Source organism: Rousettus aegyptiacus, unplaced genomic scaffold (assembly GCF_014176215.1).
Source record: "Rousettus aegyptiacus isolate mRouAeg1 unplaced genomic scaffold, mRouAeg1.p scaffold_m13_p_1, whole genome shotgun sequence".
Taxonomy (NCBI): domain Eukaryota; kingdom Metazoa; phylum Chordata; class Mammalia; order Chiroptera; family Pteropodidae; genus Rousettus; species Rousettus aegyptiacus.
In genome coordinates, this window is record NW_023416284.1 from 25,744,304 (window position 1) to 25,763,354 (window position 19,051).

The 19,051-nt window shown below is 37.1% G+C and overlaps 2 protein-coding genes and 1 pseudogene across 5 annotated transcripts in view; 2 read left to right on the forward strand and 1 right to left on the reverse strand.

The window, feature by feature from the left end:
* RLF (RLF zinc finger) overlaps positions 1-10,164 on the forward strand; it is a 66,687-nt gene extending 56,523 nt beyond the window's left edge. For 3 of the 4 annotated variants that reach the window (XM_016140066.2, XM_016140064.2, XM_016140068.2), the window contains 3 exons: positions 77-218; positions 1,865-1,897; positions 5,046-10,164. In XM_016140066.2, the coding sequence (XP_015995552.1) occupies positions 77-218; positions 1,865-1,897; positions 5,046-9,695 (4,825 nt within the window). In that variant the 3' untranslated portion in view covers positions 9,696-10,164. The remainder of the gene's footprint in view (positions 1-76; positions 219-1,864; positions 1,898-5,045) is intronic. The other variant, XM_016140065.2, reaches the window with a different exon arrangement.
* Positions 10,165-11,535: 1,371 nt separating this feature from the next.
* LOC118606539 lies at positions 11,536-11,654 on the reverse strand (annotated as a pseudogene).
* On the forward strand, positions 11,624-18,558 carry TMCO2 (transmembrane and coiled-coil domains 2). Its single transcript, XM_016140063.2, has 2 exons — positions 11,624-16,172; positions 18,158-18,558. Exons 1-2 carry the CDS (start codon positions 15,837-15,839, stop codon positions 18,473-18,475), a joined length of 654 nt encoding a protein of 217 aa, XP_015995549.1. The 5' UTR covers positions 11,624-15,836; the 3' UTR covers positions 18,476-18,558.
* The last annotated feature ends 493 nt before the right edge of the window (positions 18,559-19,051 follow it).

Here is a 19,051-nt window from a genome sequence, read left to right on the forward strand (position 1 = left end):
ACCAAAAAAATGGGTTGGGAGCTCAATAGCAAATTCTAGTTGCTTTAAATGTTTTATTTAATCTTTCTTTTTATAGGGAATTGACACTGTTTTGGAGTAAACTGCAAAGAAGAATCGACCCTTCTTTGGATACTTTTTTGGAGCGCTGTCGTCAGTTTGGTGTCATAGCTAAAACACAGCAGCATTTATTTTGCCTCATTAGAGTTATACAAACTGAAGTGAGTAATTTATGCTTTTTATGCTGATTATCCTGGAGGAAAGAAATGCAGGGGGAGTTAACTTTTCAGACAACTCATTTTAGATAAGAAAAAACGAGAAATAATGGGGTTTACTACAGTTATGGAATCAGACATATCTATCTTTTCTGCAGATTGACTGCCTCGGAATCCACAATTTTTCTTAGTAGAAAGTAGTGATTTAAAGTGACAAACCAAAATTTAAAAAAATAAAAAATAGAAATAAAAAAATAAAGTGACAAACCACTAGAAGAAGGGAAGATTGCATTTCTTAGCTGTCATCTCAACCACCCTATGTCTCCTTTTCCTAGAACAATGTTTCGTATTTTATACAGACAGATTTGTTTGCTAATTAACATAATTACAAATGAAGAAAATATAATTGTATTTTTCAGCTTCTTGAGGATGCAATGATACATTTTTCTGGGTTTTGGAGAAATAGAACAGTTCCAGAATCAACTACACAAATTGTAAATTTCTGTCCAAATAAGAAATAAATTAAGAATTTTGAGGAAATAAGTATTTACTAAAATGAAATGAAGTGCCTTTTTTTTTTTTTTCCCTCGAGTTCAGCCCTATAGATATGCTAAGACTACCAACATAGAGATTTGGGATGAATCCTATGCTATACTCCATATTTATTTTTTTTTGATTTTGGTATCTACTCATGACTGATCTCTCCATATACCCATAACTATAATGGCTCATAGATGTGTTCTGTGGGTTACTACTTTGACAACATCCAAGGATCGTTTTAATTTTTATTTTTTCCCCAAGGATTGTTTTTATATACTAAAGTCAAGGTACAGTTTTATCTTTGATATTCCCTGTCTTCTTTAATGTAATATTCCAGATCCTATACTTTATTTGAAATATGTTGATCTAGTTTTTTCAATCAAGATAGGAAAAGGTAAAAACAGTTATCAGAAGCAAATCCATGGTCAAATAAGTTAGATGATAATTACTTAAATCATTGAATGAAGTTGTGTCTCCTATCACAGAAAAAACATGTTAAATCAATTATAGAATTTGCCTTATTTTAAAAAATTAGTGTTATAAGTAGCCTTAAAAAGTTTCATTTTTTAATCTTTAAGGAAAGTTATTAGTTTTCATTGCTGCATAACAAATTACCACAATTTAGTACTTTAAACAACAACCATGTATTAGCTCACACTTTTGTAGGATAGAAGTCTAGTACAGTGTGGCAAGGTTTGCTGCTTAAAGTATCACAAAGCCGAAATTGAGATATTGACCAGGCAGTTCTTATCCGGAGGCACTAGGAAATCCACCTTAAACTCATTCTTGTAGTTGAGAATATTCACTTCCTTTTAGTTACAGAACTAAGGTCCTAATTTTCTTGATGGCTGTCAGCCACAATCTGTTTTCAGCTTTGAGAAACCTCCCTCATTCCATGCCTTTATTTTGAAGCCAAGAAAGACACAAGGAATCCTCCTTTGAATTTGACCTCCTCCAGCTTCCAGACTTAGATTTTAAGAGCTCAAGTGATTAGGTCAGTCCTGCTTAGGTATAATGCCTATCTTACAATCAACTGAATTGGGGTCTTAATCTGCAAAGTCCTTTTTGCCATATAACATAATCATAAGAATAATATCTCATCATATTTACAGGTTCTACTTACACAAAGGGAAGATTATACAAAGGTGAGGGTTGCTGGGGGCCATCTACAAACTCTACTCACCACAAAGAACCAAAGAACATGAGAAAACTGCTGGAGGACTAGGGAAAGTGGATTTCTGACATAGACCAAGGAATTTCCTACACATCTATATAGGAAAACCAGAACCCATTTCTCTTTAATTACAGTCTAGGATACTTTCCATTATAATCTTTGCTTATGATATTTGGCTTGAATGGCAAAAAAGTTAGAGACTGGATAGAAGGGGAGTGAATTTAGCATTTCTTTTAAATTGAGAGACTCACCTCTAGCATTTTAAAAGAGAGAAGTGATCTAACCTGTATCAATTTGGATCTAGTTCTGCTATGAATTGTAGAAATCCCATAATAGTACTGATCTAAAGAAGTTAGAAGTTTATCTCTTTTTCATATAGGTAGATAATCCAGGTAGACCGGCCAGCGTTGCATTAGTGGCTCCAAATATCTTTTTGTCTCCCGTCAACACATAGCTTCCATTTCATGTCCTAATAAAACTTTTCAAATCTCAGCTATAATGTCTTCATTTTCGAGAGCAAGAAGGGAGGTGGGTTTAAAACACACTCTGGCAGACCTTTCCCCACTCCCTCCAATACATATAAACACATACATGTGGCCACATCTAGCTGCAGTGAGGCTAGGAGATACATTCATTAATCCAGGTGACTTTGTAAACAGATCAAAATCAGGTGTTCTATTTTTGTAGAAGAGGGGAAAGGATATTGGGAGACAGCTAGCTGCCAGTCACATAGCCCATGGGATGGAAAAGGTTAATGATGCTAAAAAGCTTTTGTGGGCATGAGGGCATTAAGTCTCCTGCAGAAGGTAACAGTGTATAAAGGGAGGGCCCTGTAATAGTGCTTCTTTTGTTTTCTGGGCTTCAGTTTTCTATAAATAAGAAGCTTAAATTAGACCATCTCTTTAAGGTGCTTAGAATTGTTAAATTTGGATTCTGACTTGAGAAAGTCATAAGTAGAAGGGACGACTTGAGAGAATCCAGGGTCTCAAGACTTGCAAAAATAGTATGACAGAATGAATGTAGATGTGGTTATACTTTGAAACAGAAGATATAAGAAGAGGGATCATCTTGAATCCAGTTCATTTGTCTACGGGACGCTGGTGGAACATATGGTACTACCATTTTTGTAAAACATGATTGTTTAGTTTAATCTCCTCTCTTTAGTAATAAAGCTAAAAATTAGAGATGTGTGATCTGTAAAGATCATACACCTAGTTCACAGCAGAGTCAGAACTAGACCATAGTTAATTTGGCAAATTGCATAATGTGATACAAGGTTGTGATTTGTCAGTCAGAGCACAGAGTACTTGAAGAAAGCCATGTACGTTTTAAAATAATTCATAGGTTCTCAACAAGTTATTAATGCTGACTTTTTTTGTAAGACTATGAGATAAATAGCAAAGAATGTCTATTTTTTTTTTTTTAAACAGCTTAATCTGGTAGAAATGGTAAAATTTATGAAATCACTAAAAACACTTTTCAAAAAAAGAAAAAGCTAAAAATACCATTATACATTCTGGACAGATATACCAAGCAGTTACTTGTTAAAAACGTGAATGTATTAGAATTAGGATATGGAACATGGAGCTGAATTTTGAAGAAATTTGTGGACATGCATAAATAAGTTGGTGGGTTTTTTAGCTGAAGGAACAGAGTGGTTTGGCATATAATATTAAGGACACATGAGATATAGTCAAGTCAGTTAAGCTTTGGAGTCAGTGTAGGCTAAAAAGTGATTAAGAACTCAGGCTCTGGAAAAAGATTGCTTTACATTTAAATCCTTGCTCCTCTGCTCACTATCTGGTGACACCGGGCAACTAACCTTCTGAGCCTTGGTTTCTTCATCTATAAAATATGGATAATGTATGCAAAGAGTTTGTTTAGACTAGTGCCTAGGATTTATTAAACGTTCTATAAATTGATGGCAGTTATTTTGTTCCTAGCATTTTGAATGATGCCCAACATGGAATAATTGTTTAGCAAATTAATTACTGATTTGAACAGTGGAATTTATCCTCAGCTATTTTACATGGTATTCTGTTGAATATTTACTATGCGCCAACATTGTAGTAATCACTTTATATTATCTTATTTTCTTTTTATAACAACTTTAGGTGGAAAACCTAATACTACCATTATTATCATTTTACAGATGAAGAAACTGAGGCATAGAGGAGTTAAGAACTTGTCACTGTAGTGAAGCTGGGGTTCAAAGGCAGTCAAAGTCTGACTTGAAATCCTGTGCTCTTAAGTAATGCATTTTAAGCTATTCTGCCATATGATCCCACTTTTCTTTGCTCATGTTATTTTCACATTTCATTTCAGCCTCTCACATAAAAAAAAAAAAATCATCGTGTATGCACTAGCCTTTTATCACAAATGACCAGATCTTTTTCCTGATTTTTGACTAGTTCCTGAGAGCCTGCTGCTAGAGAGAAATTTTCTAATTTCTGTTATTTTTCCATGCTGAGATTCAATACACCTGTAACTTTTAAAGTACTAATTCTTTTAGGAAGAAATGAGGCAAGTCATTTGTTTTAGCCTTGAGGTTTTAAAAACACCCAAGTGTTGATGACACATGAGTTTCTTAAATTGAATTCTATCTTAGACTCAATTTATATATGTTCCTTCTTGCACCCATTCATTTAAGTCCTGTTCTCCTTGCCTAACTTAAGATAAATCCTCTTGAATTCTTTTGTGTCCGTATTTATACTGAATTCCTTTAAATTCATGTGCCTTTATTGTTTACATGTTTGGCACGTACGTAAATTCCTTGAGGATTAGGGACTGCTCTAATATGCAGTTCCTTATAAAGTCATATACTTTATATATGAATGTACATTGTTTTAATGTTTGTAGCATCTAATCCAGTCCTTTGCATGTTGAGACAAGCATCTAAATGTAACTTGCAGGAAGATAGAGTTAAGATAAAATTTAAGAACTCCAGTTAACCGATGTTACCATAAAAATAAATAAATAAATTTTAAAAAATTCGAGAACTCTAAAAATTTTGAGAAATATATATTCACATACATATGTGTACAAGGTATATTTTTCATCAGTGAAAGTTATGTAATGTTTCTATTAAAAAATTAACTACTTCCCTGCTTATCTTATAGGCACAAGATGTTGGTCTTGGAGTGTCAATTTTACTGTGTGTCAGAGCTCTTCAACTGAGATCAAGTGAGGATGAAGAAATGAAGGCATCAGTTTGTAAAACAATTGCTTGTCTTTTACCAGAAGATTTAGAAGTTAGACGAGCCTGTCAGCTTACAGAATTCTTAATCGAACCCAGTTTGGATGGGTTTAATATGTTGGAAGAACTGTATTTGCAACCAGATCAAAAATTTGATGAAGAAAATGCACCAGTTCCAAATTCTCTTCGGTGTGAGCTCTTACTAGCTTTAAAAGCCCACTGGCCTTTTGATCCTGAATTTTGGGACTGGAAAACTTTAAAACGACACTGCCACCAACTCCTAGGACAAGAAGCATCAGATTCTGATGATGATCTAAGTGGCTATGAAATGTCAATAAATGACACAGATGTTTTAGAGTCGTTTCTCAGTGACTATGAGGAAAGTAAAGAAGATAAACAATATAGAAGAAGAGATTTGACAGATCAGCACAAGGAGAAAAGAGATAAAAAACCCATTGGTTCTTCTGAAAGATACCAGAGGTGGCTTCAGTATAAATTCTTCTGTTTGTTATGTAAACGGGAATGTATAGAGGCCAGAATTCTTCATCATTCTAAGATGCATATGGAAGATGGAATTTATACTTGTCCAGTTTGCATTAAAAAGTTTAAGAGAAAAGAAATATTTGTTCCTCATGTGATGGAACATGTTAAAATGCCACCAAGCAGAAGGGACCGCTCTAAAAAGAAATTACTATTGAAAGGCTCTCAAAAGGGAATTTGTCCCAAGAGTCCCTCTGTAGCTGTGGAGCAAAATCAGTCATTGAATGAACAAGCCAAAGGAGAGTCTCATGAATATGTCACATTCAGCAAATTAGAAGATTGCCACCTGCAAGACAGAGATTTGTACCCATGTCCTGGCACAGACTGTTCCCGTGTGTTTAAGCAATTTAAATACTTAAGTGTGCATCTTAAAGCTGAACACCAAAATAATGATGAAAATGCCAAGCATTACTTGGATATGAAAAATAGAAGAGAGAAGTGTACTTACTGCCGACGACATTTCATGTCCGCTTTTCACCTGCGGGAGCATGAACAAGTGCATTGTGGTCCTCAACCTTATATGTGTGTATCTATAGATTGCTATGCTAGGTTTGGATCAGTGAATGAACTTCTTAATCATAAACAAAAACATGACGATCTGCGTTATAAATGTGAATTAAATGGCTGTAATATTGTTTTCAGTGACTTGGGACAGCTTTACCACCATGAAGCACAACACTTTAGGGATGCATCTTACACATGCAACTTCGTTGGCTGTAAAAAGTTCTATTATTCCAAAATTGAATACCAGAATCACCTCTCAATGCATAATGTTGAAAGTTCAAATGGAGATGTGAAGAAATCAGTGAAACTTGAGGAGCCTGTAGCAGGTGAAAAGCAAGAGGGTATTGATCAGCCCCATCTACTTGACCAAACTGATAAATCACATTTACCTGAGGATCTTCTTTTCTGTGCAGGACCAGCTAGTTCTCAAATAGAAACTGCAGAAAACCTGAAAGAAAACAGTGACAGTAATTCTAGTGATCAGTTAAGTCATAGCTCTTCAGCTTCTATGAATGAAGAGTTAATTGACACACTGGATCACTCTGAAAACATGCAGGATATATTGTTATCTCATGAGAAAGTCTTTGTGTCTCCCAATTTAAAGGAAAAATGTTCCAATGTGGCAGTCTGTTTTGATGGGACTAAGTTTACCTGTGGTTTTGATGGCTGTGGTTCCACGTACAAAAATGCAAAAGGGATGCAGAAACATCTACGAAAGGTTCATCCATACCATTTGAAACCCAAAAAGATAAAGACAAAAGATCTCTTTCCCTGTTTGGATAATGAACATAATCAAACAACTGTAAAGTTTGATGCAGAACCTAAACCCAGCTCAGACACAAACAGCGACTCCCCAGATGAAGGTCTAGATCACAGAATCCATACTAAATGTAAACGAGAACATCAAGGTTATTCTTCAGAAGCCTCTATTTGTGCTTCTAAAAGGCCATGTACAGAGGATACCATGTTGGAACTTCTGTTACGCTTGAAACATTTAAGCTTGAAAAACTCAATAACACATGGATCTTTCTCAGGGTCATTGCAAGGGTACCCATCCAGTGGTGCTAAATCTCTTCAGTCGGTTTCACCTACTATCACAGACCTTAATTTTCAGAATCAAGATGAAAATATGCCAAGTCAGTACCTTGCACAGTTGGCAGCTAAGCCTTTTTTCTGTGAGCTTCAAGGATGCAAATATGAATTTGTGACCAGAGAGGCTTTGTTAATGCATTATCTTAAAAAGCATAATTATTCAAAAGAAAAAGTCCTCCAGTTAACCATGTTTCAGCATCGATATTCCCCATTCCAGTGTCATATTTGCCAAAGGTCATTTACAAGAAAAACACACCTAAGGATTCATTATAAAAATAAACATCAAATTGGCAGTGACAGAGTAACTCACAAACTGTTAGATAATGAAAAATGTGATCATGAAGGCCCATGCTCAGTAGACATTTTGAAAGATGATTGTTCTGCTGAACTTGGAGGTGATCCCAGCAATAACTCTGAGAAGCCACACTGTCATTCTAAAAAAGATGAATGCAGTTCAGAAACAGATTTGGAGTCATCTTGTGAAGAAACAGAAAGTAAAACATCTGATATTTCATCACCAATAGGTAGCCATAGAGAAGAACAAGAAGGAAGAGAGGGGAGAGGTAGCAGGAGAACTGTCGCGAAAGGAAATCTCTGCTATATTTTGAATAAGTACCACAAACCATTCCATTGTATTCATAAAACTTGCAACTCCTCATTCACCAATCTAAAAGGCTTGATTCGCCATTACAGAACTGTACATCAGTACAACAAAGAACAGTTATGTTTAGAGAAAGACAAAGCAAGAACCAAAAGGGAACTTGTCAAATGTAAAAAGATATTTGCTTGCAAATATAAAGAATGTAACAAACGCTTCCTGTGTTCCAAAGCTCTTGCTAAACACTGTAGTGACTCTCATAATCTAGACCATATTGAAGAGCCTAAAGTGCTTTCTGAAGCTGAATCTGCAGCAAGGTTTTCCTGTAACCAGCCTCAGTGCCCTGCTGTTTTTTTTACATTCAGCAAGTTGAAGCACCACTTGATGGAACAGCATAATATTGAAGGAGAAATACATTCAGATTATGAAATTCACTGTGATCTTAATGGCTGTGGCCAGATTTTCACCCATCGCAGTAATTATTCTCAACATGTCTATTACCGACATAAGGACTATTATGATGATCTGTTTAGAAGCCAGAAAGTGGCAAATGAAAGGCTACTAAGGAGTGAAAAGGTGTGTCAAACAGCTCTCACTCAGGGGCATGAACAGCAGACTACCAGGAGGTCATTTAATGCTAAGGCTAAAAAGTGTGGCTTAATCAAAGAAAAGAAAGCTCCAATTACTTTTAAAACAAGAGCTGAAGCCCTCCATATGTGTGTGGAGCATTCTGAGCACACACAGTACCCCTGTATGGTTCAAGGATGCTTATCTGTGGTGAAGTTGGAGAGCAGCATAGTGAGGCATTACAAACGTACCCATCAGATGAGTAGTGCCTACTTAGAGCAACAGATGGAAAATCTTGTCATTTGTGTTAAGTATGGTACCAAAATTAAGGAGGAACCCCCTTCTGAAATAGAGCCCTATATAAAGAAAGAAGAAGATGGAAGCTGTGAATCAGAGTACACAAAGCACAGTCATTCCACAGGCGACCACAGCATACCTATCCAGAACACTGATTCCCTTCATCCAGGTGAAAGGGATGGAGGTCAGAAAGGATGTACAGAAAGCAAGCAAGTATTTGAGGCAGATCCTCTGCTCTACAGAGGAACTTTGAAATGCAACCACAGTTCAGAAACCACTTCCTTGGAGCAGTGTAATATAGTTCAGCCTCCTCCTTGTAAAATAGAAAATTCCATACCTAATCCTGATGGGACTGAAAATGGGACTTACTTTACAAGTTTCCAGCTGCCTTTACCAAGGATCAAAGACTCAGAAACCGGGCAGCAAAGTTCAGGGCAAGAAAACACTGTAAAAAATTCAACCCATGTCCCAAAAGAGAATTTTAGGAAGCACTCACAACCCAGGTCATTTGATTTGAAGACTTATAAACCTATGGGATTTGAATCTTCATTTCTGAAATTTATTCAGGAAAGTGAAGAGAAAGAAGACGATTTTGACGATTGGGAGCCTTCAGAGCACTTAAGTAGTTCTTCACAACCCAGTAATGACTTAACAGGGAATGTTATGGCAAATAATATGGTGAATGACAATGACCCTGAAGTTGACATACCTCATTCTTCCAGTGACTCTACAATTCATGAGAACTTGACTACAATCCCACCTTTAATAGTAGCTGAGACAACGACAACAGTTCCTTCCTTGGAAAACTTGAGGGTCGTATTGGACAAAGCGTTAACAGACTGTGGAGAGCTTGCCTTAAAACAGCTTCATTATCTTCGGCCAGTTGTTGTCCTTGAAAGATCTAAGTTTTCCACACCAATTTTAGACTTGTTTCCAACAAAAAAGACCGATGAGCTTTGCGTAGGAAGTTCCTAAATTGCAATTTTGTGTTTGAAACAGACTGGCTCCAACACTGCAACATGGGGACAATTGCCAACTCGAACAAAGGCTGAGAACCAGCTATACCATTGTTTAGGGTAGAATAGGCTGTGTATTTACATGAATGTATAATATCTATGTCAGCACTATTGGCTGAGTCCATTAGCTCTCCAGTTGGTTTATTGATTGGGTTTTTTGTTAATTAAAAAAAAAGAAATGGAACTGTACTCTTGTTTGGTGCTAATTAATACATCAAAATATATTGGGGCTTCCTTTTTCAAATTAAGTGTGCATGATTGTATATGGAACAAATACTAAGATCCCAGGGTGGGAGGGCTGGGGAAAGGGATATGGAGTTCTTACTTGACTTGAATGTGCACCTGAGGGTGCTTTGTGTAATATATTGTACACTACAGCATCTTATATTTTTTGAGTTGAGTTTCAATAAATTACAATTTTTCACCCATTCCTTGTTTACTCATAAAGAGTGTTCATGCCACATATAAGCTTGAATTGCACTTGTATTTTCTGGAATGTGCACTTATATTTTACCCAAGTTTTCATTTCATATTAACCAAACCATTTAGATCAAGCTTCTTTTTGAATTACTATTGTCTTAAAATATTTTTGTGGGAAGAAAATTCTCACATGAGTAATTAGCTTTGGGAGTCAAAATAGCTCCCAGAAGAGGATGTCCAGGGGTTGTCCAGATAGAAAGGAGAGAGGATGTGCCAAGCAGAACATGAAGGGCATAGCAAATTCAGGGGTATGAAGTTGTATGCCCAGGGAACTACAAATAATTTGACAGGAGTAAACGGAGCAAGAGCACCGGCATGAGTGAGATTTCTTGTAGAGATAAAGCAGGAACCAAACCATGAACATTTAAGGAGTTTGGACTTGAGTCCTGAGGCAGCTGAGAGCCTTTGAAGGGTTTTAAACAAAGTAACAGTAATAAAGCACTTCAAATGAGTGTGATTTGAGGGGTGGAGAATGGAAACAATAGGTAATAAGATGAAGTAATTGAGGCAGAGGTAGTGAGAGTACTGACATTTGCAGTAGAGGGAAGAGTAAATGAAATTGAGAAATTTAAAGAGGATTGGTAGGCCTTGGAGAGTGAAGAAAATGTTTTGAGGAAAACGTAAAGATTCAATAGTGATGCAACCAGTTGCAGTGGGACTAAAGGGAAAAAAGGGGTTTTGGAGAAGAGGATGGAAAGCCAAGATGATCTTGGTCTTCAGATATGCTGAGTTTCAGTGTATTGTGAAACATCTGTGTCTACTGACAAGGGAAGCAGTGAGTTCTTTATTCTCTTACGAAGTTTTCATCCACTTCCACCAGTAAGCTATGAAATGACTCAAACATTTTTACCATCCCTGTATTATGCCTGTGGTTAAGATTTTACGACCTTTTCTCTGACCCTTAAACTTGTTGCCTTGTTTTGTCATCTCTAGGAATTGCATCCTTCTGCCTTCTCACCCTAAGCCTAAAGCACCCCCTTGCTTATGTCGTTGCTTAGCTCTGATCCCAGTAGGTAACAGAGGATTGTCAAATAAGAATCTATTGAGAGAAAAAGTGGCAGAAACAGTGGGACATCTTAGAGGCCGAGGCTACTGCTGACTTCTTGGGATCTTGAGCTAATTTCTTCTGCAGGCTTCAGTGTCCTCACTAGAAAGTGAGAAGATAAAGGTGAGTATCTCGAAAGGTCTCTTTCTGTGATCTGATCATGGGAAACAACTGATGCCCTCCCCCCTTTTTAAATCTTTTCTAATTTTTATTTATTTTTAATCATTTACATTTAGGGAGATTTTTTGTTTTTATTTACTTTTTTTTTTTTAATTGCTTACAGCACCTGGTATTCCTAGGTGGTCTCCCATCTAAGTACTAACCAGGCCTGACCCTGCTTAGCTTCCGAGATCAGACAAGATTGGGCGTGTTCAGGGTGGCATGGCCATAGACCGCTTTTTTTTTTTAATTCTTCGTATTTTAGCCCAAAATAAGAGCTGCTAATTTCCTTAAGACTGAACTATATCCATTCATCCACTCCTAACTCCTTACCCCTTGGAAAGACCAAATGAGTCTATTTGCAGTGGAACCAAACCCTAATTTTCAGAACCCAACTGAAAGTTTGCTTTCAGTACTTAGGATCAAATGGTTGCTCCTAACATTTTCTATTCCAGTTGAAGCAGCTTGGTTCATTTGATCGTTATTGGAGACAATGTTTATGTTAAAAGCAGCATGGATGACTATGTGATGATAATACAGAAGGTCAAAGGGTTGTTTTTGTAGCTTTTAGTTCCATTTATTGATGTCTTGGGTTTGTCCCAGACCTGGAAACATTGACTATGTTTTCAAAGACTTTTCAATATAAGGATGCCTCATAAAATAATGAATAGTGATAGAAAGTGCCAGATGCTTTCATTCTTGCTCTGTATCCTGAATTCTCTTACTTCGGTGTCTCATGTTCATGAGCACATGTGTGAAAGAGTGTGGGGAATGATAAGGAAGAAAGTTTTTTGATTAGCCTTCCTAGGGATTCCATCTCCAACCTATCCTTTCTCAGTCCCAGGTTGCCAACATCAGAGCTGCACTGTCAAGGACATAGTTGTTGGAGGACAGTTAGTCATTAACCAAATATTTACATACATATTTAAAGATAGTTCCAGAAGCTTTGGGATATTAAAATACCAAAGTAAATTTGTTAAGGAATCTGCCATTGTGGAACTTTAATGTGAGGGCTGGGGTAACTTAAACATTGTTAATCAAAGCGTGGCAGTGGGCCAGTGGCATGGCCCTTAGAAATGTAGAATGTCAAGCCCTATTCCAGACCTTCTGGATCAAAATCTACATTTTAATAAGATCTCCAGTTGACTCGTAGACACAGAAAATTTCTAGAAGCAATGGCCTAGAATACAAAGTTAGAAGTTATGTGAGAATTGAAGGTAATTATACTTTTTTTAGCCTTTTACATAAAATTATCTGGTTGAATTTTCATAATTCCATGAAGTTGGTACTGTTATTTGACAGATAAAAAGATAGATATGAAGTGTCTTGCCTAGCTAATAAAAGCTAGAAAGAGGTGGAGTTTGTTTCCAGTCTCTTCCACCTGAAAGAATATCAGGGAGAACTTAATGTACAGAAAGATAGAAAGTTGCAGGTGGTTATTTAAAGTACCCAAAATACCACAGTTCAGTAATCGAGTGTATTATTTGTGAAAGCAAATGGTGGGAAATAAGTTTGAAGTGTAGATAAAAGCCAGGACGTGCAGATCCATCTCCAGTCATAGATCCAGTATTGACATCTTGTGTGAGGAAGAGATGGAAAACTGGTGCATATTGTTTTAGTGAACAACATGTAACTTGTGAAAAGGTCAGTTTTTTATTAAAAGCTTCTAAAAGAAAAGTTGTTCAATCTCCTTTACTCCCCACCTCCCACCCCCACAGTAGACTAATGCCTCCTGGTTTTGTACTACAGATTCAGAGGCAAAGCCTCCTATTATGTAAAACCTAATCTAAAAGAAGTGGCCCACTCTACTTCTGTGACCCTACATTTGGAGATAAGAACCACTTTGGAGAAGGTAACCAAGATTCTCAAGAGATTTAACCTGTCAACCTATGGTATGTTTAGCATGGAAAAGAAAAGAAAGGAGTTACAGGAAAGCTATAGCGAAATATTTATAACCACCTGCTAGCTCCTGGGGATCAGAGTGTTGAACATGACACAGTAAGTTTCCTGCATCATGGACCTTAGAGTCTGGTAAGGAAGATAACCATTAAATGTAACACTAAAAGTAAAGTGCTAAAATAGAAGGTCTGACTGTGATGGGAACCAAAGAGAGGACGAAAGATTTCCTTGAGGAGGCAATGTTGAAACTGAAATTAGAGGAATCAATAGGAATTAGCCAGAGAGGATAATCCAATTACGTGCATAGGCTTTGTGGTACAACAGCTTGGTATGTAGTGACATTGGCAAGTCTAATATAGCTCAAGTTGAAAGAATAAATGGGAAAGGGAAAAGAGAGAGGGTTGGGTAAGTAGGCAGAAACGAGTTATTTCAGGGCCTTGTAACCATGTTCTAGATTTTGAGTAGTGTTTGAAAAGCAACAAAGAATCTATTAAAAGCTTGAAAGCAGGCCTTTTGAGCCACGCTGCTTTTGTTCAGGCCCGCTTCCACTTCTGGAAGTGTACTTTCCTTTCTATTAAAACTTAAAAAAAAAAAGCTTGAAAGCAAGTTTTGTATATGTCATAAGTTGCAGTGTCCAGTCAAAAAGTCCTAATATGGCACGATGTGGAAGACTACTGAGTGGACATGACAGACTGATAGCTGGCTGAATGGGTAGGTGGATGGATGACACTATCTAAAGGTAGGTTGAGATGCCTTCCATAGTGATAAATTGCTGGTCGTTGGAGGTGGTCAGGTGTTTGGGGAAACAAAACAAATGGGTTTTTCAGCCTAGATGCTCTTTAAGACGCCTTGCATTATTGATATTTGTAATACCTTGTATTTGGTTGTAAACATCACTACAAATAACAGTTCCCTTATCTATATGTGTAACATTCATGGTTTTCTTACACAAATTATCATATTCTCATTACAACTCTACAAGGTAGAAATTACTCCCACTTTACAAATGAATAATTGAGCCCCAGATTAAGTAATTTGCCCAAGGTAACAAGGTTAGTGAATAGTAGAGCCAAAATTTGAACCCAGATCCATTATACCTCTAAAGGCCTGTCATAACAGCTACTCTATAAAGCTTCTATTCAAACTAGTACACAAATATGGTAATGAGCACTTGATGAATGAACAGTTTAGGCTATAAAGATACTTGGAATACTTCTAGGGAACTCTGTATTCACTTAAACACATTTTAATGCCTGCTGTGTGCTAAGCACTAGAGATACAGTCATCAATAAAATGGACATAGTCCCTGTCTTCCTTGAGTTGATAGTAGTCAGGAAAGACAGATATTAAACCAAAAATTGCACAAATAGCTGTAGCTGTGTTAAGTGTGTTGCATGTAAAGTATAAGGTGCCATGTAACAAGGATCTAATCTAGTGCAGGGTGTCTCAGGTAATGATTCAGTAGTCATAACCCTATCTTCACAAAGTTTCTGGTTACCATTCTTCAGTGGTTTTTGACCTATGTTTAACCTGTTACAGTCAAATCCTAAGTTAACTTTCACTCCTTGCTAGAAAGGATTCTGGCTTTGGTCGGTCACTAGCAGACCTGGTTTAACATCAATAACAGTAACTCCTAAACCATTTCACCCTGACATAAGTACTATATTCCTAACAGCATTCTAGACTCCATTTTCTGGATGTGTCTCTGACACTACAAGCAATTTACCATACATCTCCTTCCTATAAAAACAGAACAGTTATTCCTTCCTCACCAGTCTTACCCACTACTGTACTTTCAGTTGACCAGAATGAACAACTTGGAATACCATCAGACAATATTTTCTAAAAATCATTTGTCATAACTGACCCTTTCTCCCCCTTATTGTGCCCTTCCTTTCATCTTGGTGCAAACCCTCTTTTGGATTCTTGCTGTCTTTGTAATTGATCTCACAGTTTAGATTATATACTTGTGTGTGAACTAAACAATAATGACGTATAAAAAACAATGCTACAAAATGATCCAATAATAACCTCTCTTCACATTTACCAACTATTCACTCTTTAGTAAAACCCTCTCCAAATCCTATCTCCTCAAATCTCTACATAGCCTCATTTTCCTCATTTGTCATGTGAAAATAATTCCTGTCCATTCCATGGATTGTTAGAAATGGTCTATATCTACACTGTCCAGGAAGGTAACCACTAGCCACATGTGGCTACTTAAATTTTTCATTAAAATTAAATGTAAACTTCAGTTCCTCAGACACACTATCCACATTGCAAGTCATTAGTGGCTGTCATGTTGGACAAAGCAGATAAAAAACATTTCTATCTTTGCAGAAAGTTCTATTGGGCAGTGTCATGCTAGAGCTAGGACACGCCAAAAATCAGAGAAAGAAATATGACTGAACTGGAAACCCAGACCAGTCCCTGGTTGGTTTTGAATGAGAAGGGTCATTGGTTGAGTTAGAAGCAAGCTGACCTTTGGAGCAGTGACATCACAGAGCACAGCTCACAATGGCCCTAGGATACCTGGGCTCCCAGGCCACTCTCCCTAATTCATATCTAAGTTCTGGAAGCCTCTGCAAATGTAGCTCCTGGGGCTGCTATCTTATTAAAATGTCAACATTTTCATCTTCATCTGTCTGGGACATCATAGATTATATTTCTCTGAGCTCGATATGGAATTGGCTACAAGCAACTCTGGGAGAGACTAGTACACCTCAACAAACAAATTTGGGTCTACTAGATAATTTTCCTCCGGCCGTGCAAGTTATCCTGGGGATTTTCTTTTTGATTTTGTTGGGAGTAGGACTATATGCCTTATGGAAACGAAGTATTCGGTCAATTCAGGTTATACTCTTTTGTTACAAAGAAGTTTAAATAGTTATAAAATGAAGTTTGATTGGTTCTCTACCATATTGCTGCCACCCAGTTTTAAGACCATGCAGGTGTACAAGGGTGAACCTTGTCTCTGACATTGATTGAAACTAATTTATCCTTAAAAACTTCTACCAATTAGGTTTTGAGCATTAAAATGCTCTTTCTCACAATGGTCTTTGGCTCGTCTTGTAATAAAATAGATCAAACAAGTTCATAACCTGAGAAGGCAGCCATGCTCCAAAATTTATTTGATCACTTATTCATCTTTTGAGTATCTACTGTGTGCTAGACACCACGTGGGGTGCCTTTATAGACTAGGTACCACAACTATAACTGGATTTGGCCTTTCTGTTCTTACTGTGCCATTGCTCTGTAACTGATGAGGCACATATATTCATTTACTTATCACGATGTTTTCATTATTACCTTGTTTTAATAAGGTGAGGTTCTATAAATATACAGAGCCTCTTTGGGGGAATAGGAATGTAATTGGGATTATGGGAAACATATAGTACTTTACATACTTCTGTTCAATCAGTAATAATAGCTATATTTACAATATAGTAAAAATGCTATGAGAATCTCCGCAATTCAATGAAATAGATGGAAGTTATTTTCATATGACAAGGAACCTGAGGTGAAGTGAGGTTCAGTGGAAATTTAAGGAGTTACAATTTAAAAAGGGGCTTTCTTAAAGAGTGACTGGTTCACTTGGCAAATGCTAAGTTATCACCAGTGATATACGTATTTTCGTATATCACTACTGTTGAGGTATCATAATCACATGTGTTCTCTTAATTTTTCAAAACCCTGTATTGTAGGCAGGGCAGGGATTATCTACATTTTGTAGGTGAAGGAACTTGGTTATCACCTACTCAAGTTGACATAGATTGGAAGAGCTGGAAAAGTTGAGATTTGAACCCAAGTTTTAGGATTGTAAATTCAATTCCTCTCCAAAATCTCATTTAATATATAATCTAACAGACCTAAATCATCCCCTGTAGGGATATGTGTGTATACATTTTCACATACATGCATTTTAATTAGCTAATACAAGAATATAAGGCAAAACCCCCTCGAATTTTTACCTATAATTCTGGTTTCTGCTATTCTATGGTTAATGCTTACCTCAGAAAGATGAATTCACAACCCTCCAGACACCTCAGCCAAAATGAGAGGTAGTGTAACAGTGGTAAGTAGCACAGGCTCTGTCTGGAGTCACTGCTGGGGCTTAAGTCTTGCTTGGTACCACCATTTGCTGTGTGAACTGAGAGCAATCACTTAGCCTCTAAATCCCAGCTTCCTTATCTGTAAGATGGGCTTGCTAACAGTTCCTCCCTCAGGGTGGTTGTGAGGATTAAAGGAGATACCGTATATATAAAGCTTAGCATATAAGTAATTTCTCAATAAGCAGTGCTAGTATTATATTAAGGAAAAAGATGATTTGGTTTGTTTTTTTCTTACCCTGGCAGGAATCTGTCTTGGTATGTTAAAAAAATTTTTTTCATGATAAGGAAATCTAGTTTTTCAGAATTCCTTTATTCCAGTACCAGATCTATCATTTCCAAGTATAAGACCTTGGATAATGACTGAGTCCACACTGGAAAATATCTAAATGTATATACAGTTCTATTTTTTTTCTACATAGATAGGTCATGCATAGGCAAGGAAACTAACAGAACCCTGCATGTGGCAGACTTTCAACAAATAGTATCAATTATGATAATCTTTAGTAATTAAATGCAAATAATAATCCCTGATCTGCCTTCCACTCCATTTTGTGGTGAAGATCAAAAGATGAAATAGATGTGAAGATGTTTTGTTAAACAAAAAGCTTGGCAAAAGAATGAGGATTTATTGTTGCTATTAGGTTTTTGTTTTGTTTTGCATCTATAGTAAACTGGCATTTCACATGAATAAACAAGTAACATTCAACTTCTGTTGTTTTATTTTAGAAAATATTGTTGTTTGTAATCACACTCTACAAACTTTACAAGAAGGGCTCAGATTTTTTTCAGGCTTTGCTGGCCAACCCAGAAGGGAGTGGTCTCCCAGGTCAAGACAATAATAATTTTTTCCTGTCCTTGGGTCTGCAAGAGAAAATTTTGAAAAAACTTCAGACGGTGGAAAACAAAGTGAAGGACCTAGAGGGAATGATCATATCCCAAAAACCTTCCATGAAGAAGGATTGCTCCTCCGAGCCCTACTGCAGTTGCTCCGACTGCCAGAGTCCCTTGCTAACATCCGGGTTTACTTCCACATCTGAAATGTGATGGACTCCAATCTTTTCCAGAAAAGCACTGTTTCCCTCATGTGTGCAGTGGTATGTCAATAAAGATAGAGACCTATATTGAAATTATCCTGCAAGGACTGGCTCTCTATTCAGTAAGGCCCAGCATCGACTTTTATGTGGGTTTGAATAATGTGGGGTATAATGGTGGTTAAAAATGTCTCTGAGATTGTGGTGCCTGCTTGGCAGGCTGGAGAAGAGGACAGCCAAACGGGAATCCATGGGAGTGGGGAAAGGAAGGGTGTTAGGAAGAGGTTGGATTGGATATAATAAAAACAGCAAGAAAGTGCTATTTCAGGGCAATGCTGCGGACTCTCCTGTAGGAGTAAGCTGGCCCTTCTGTTGGTCTTTGGCCCAAAGGTACATATTTGGCCCAGAAGTCTCCTTACATTAAATACTCAGAGGTGTGCAAGGGTGAGGTGAACATAAAAGGGACTTTAATTTTATACAACTTTTACTGATACTTCTCTCTGTGCTGAGTGTTGTGATAATCCTTGAGAATCTGTCCTGAGTGCTTAAGAGCACTCCATTTGGCTGGTTGGACAAGTAATTTCAGAAC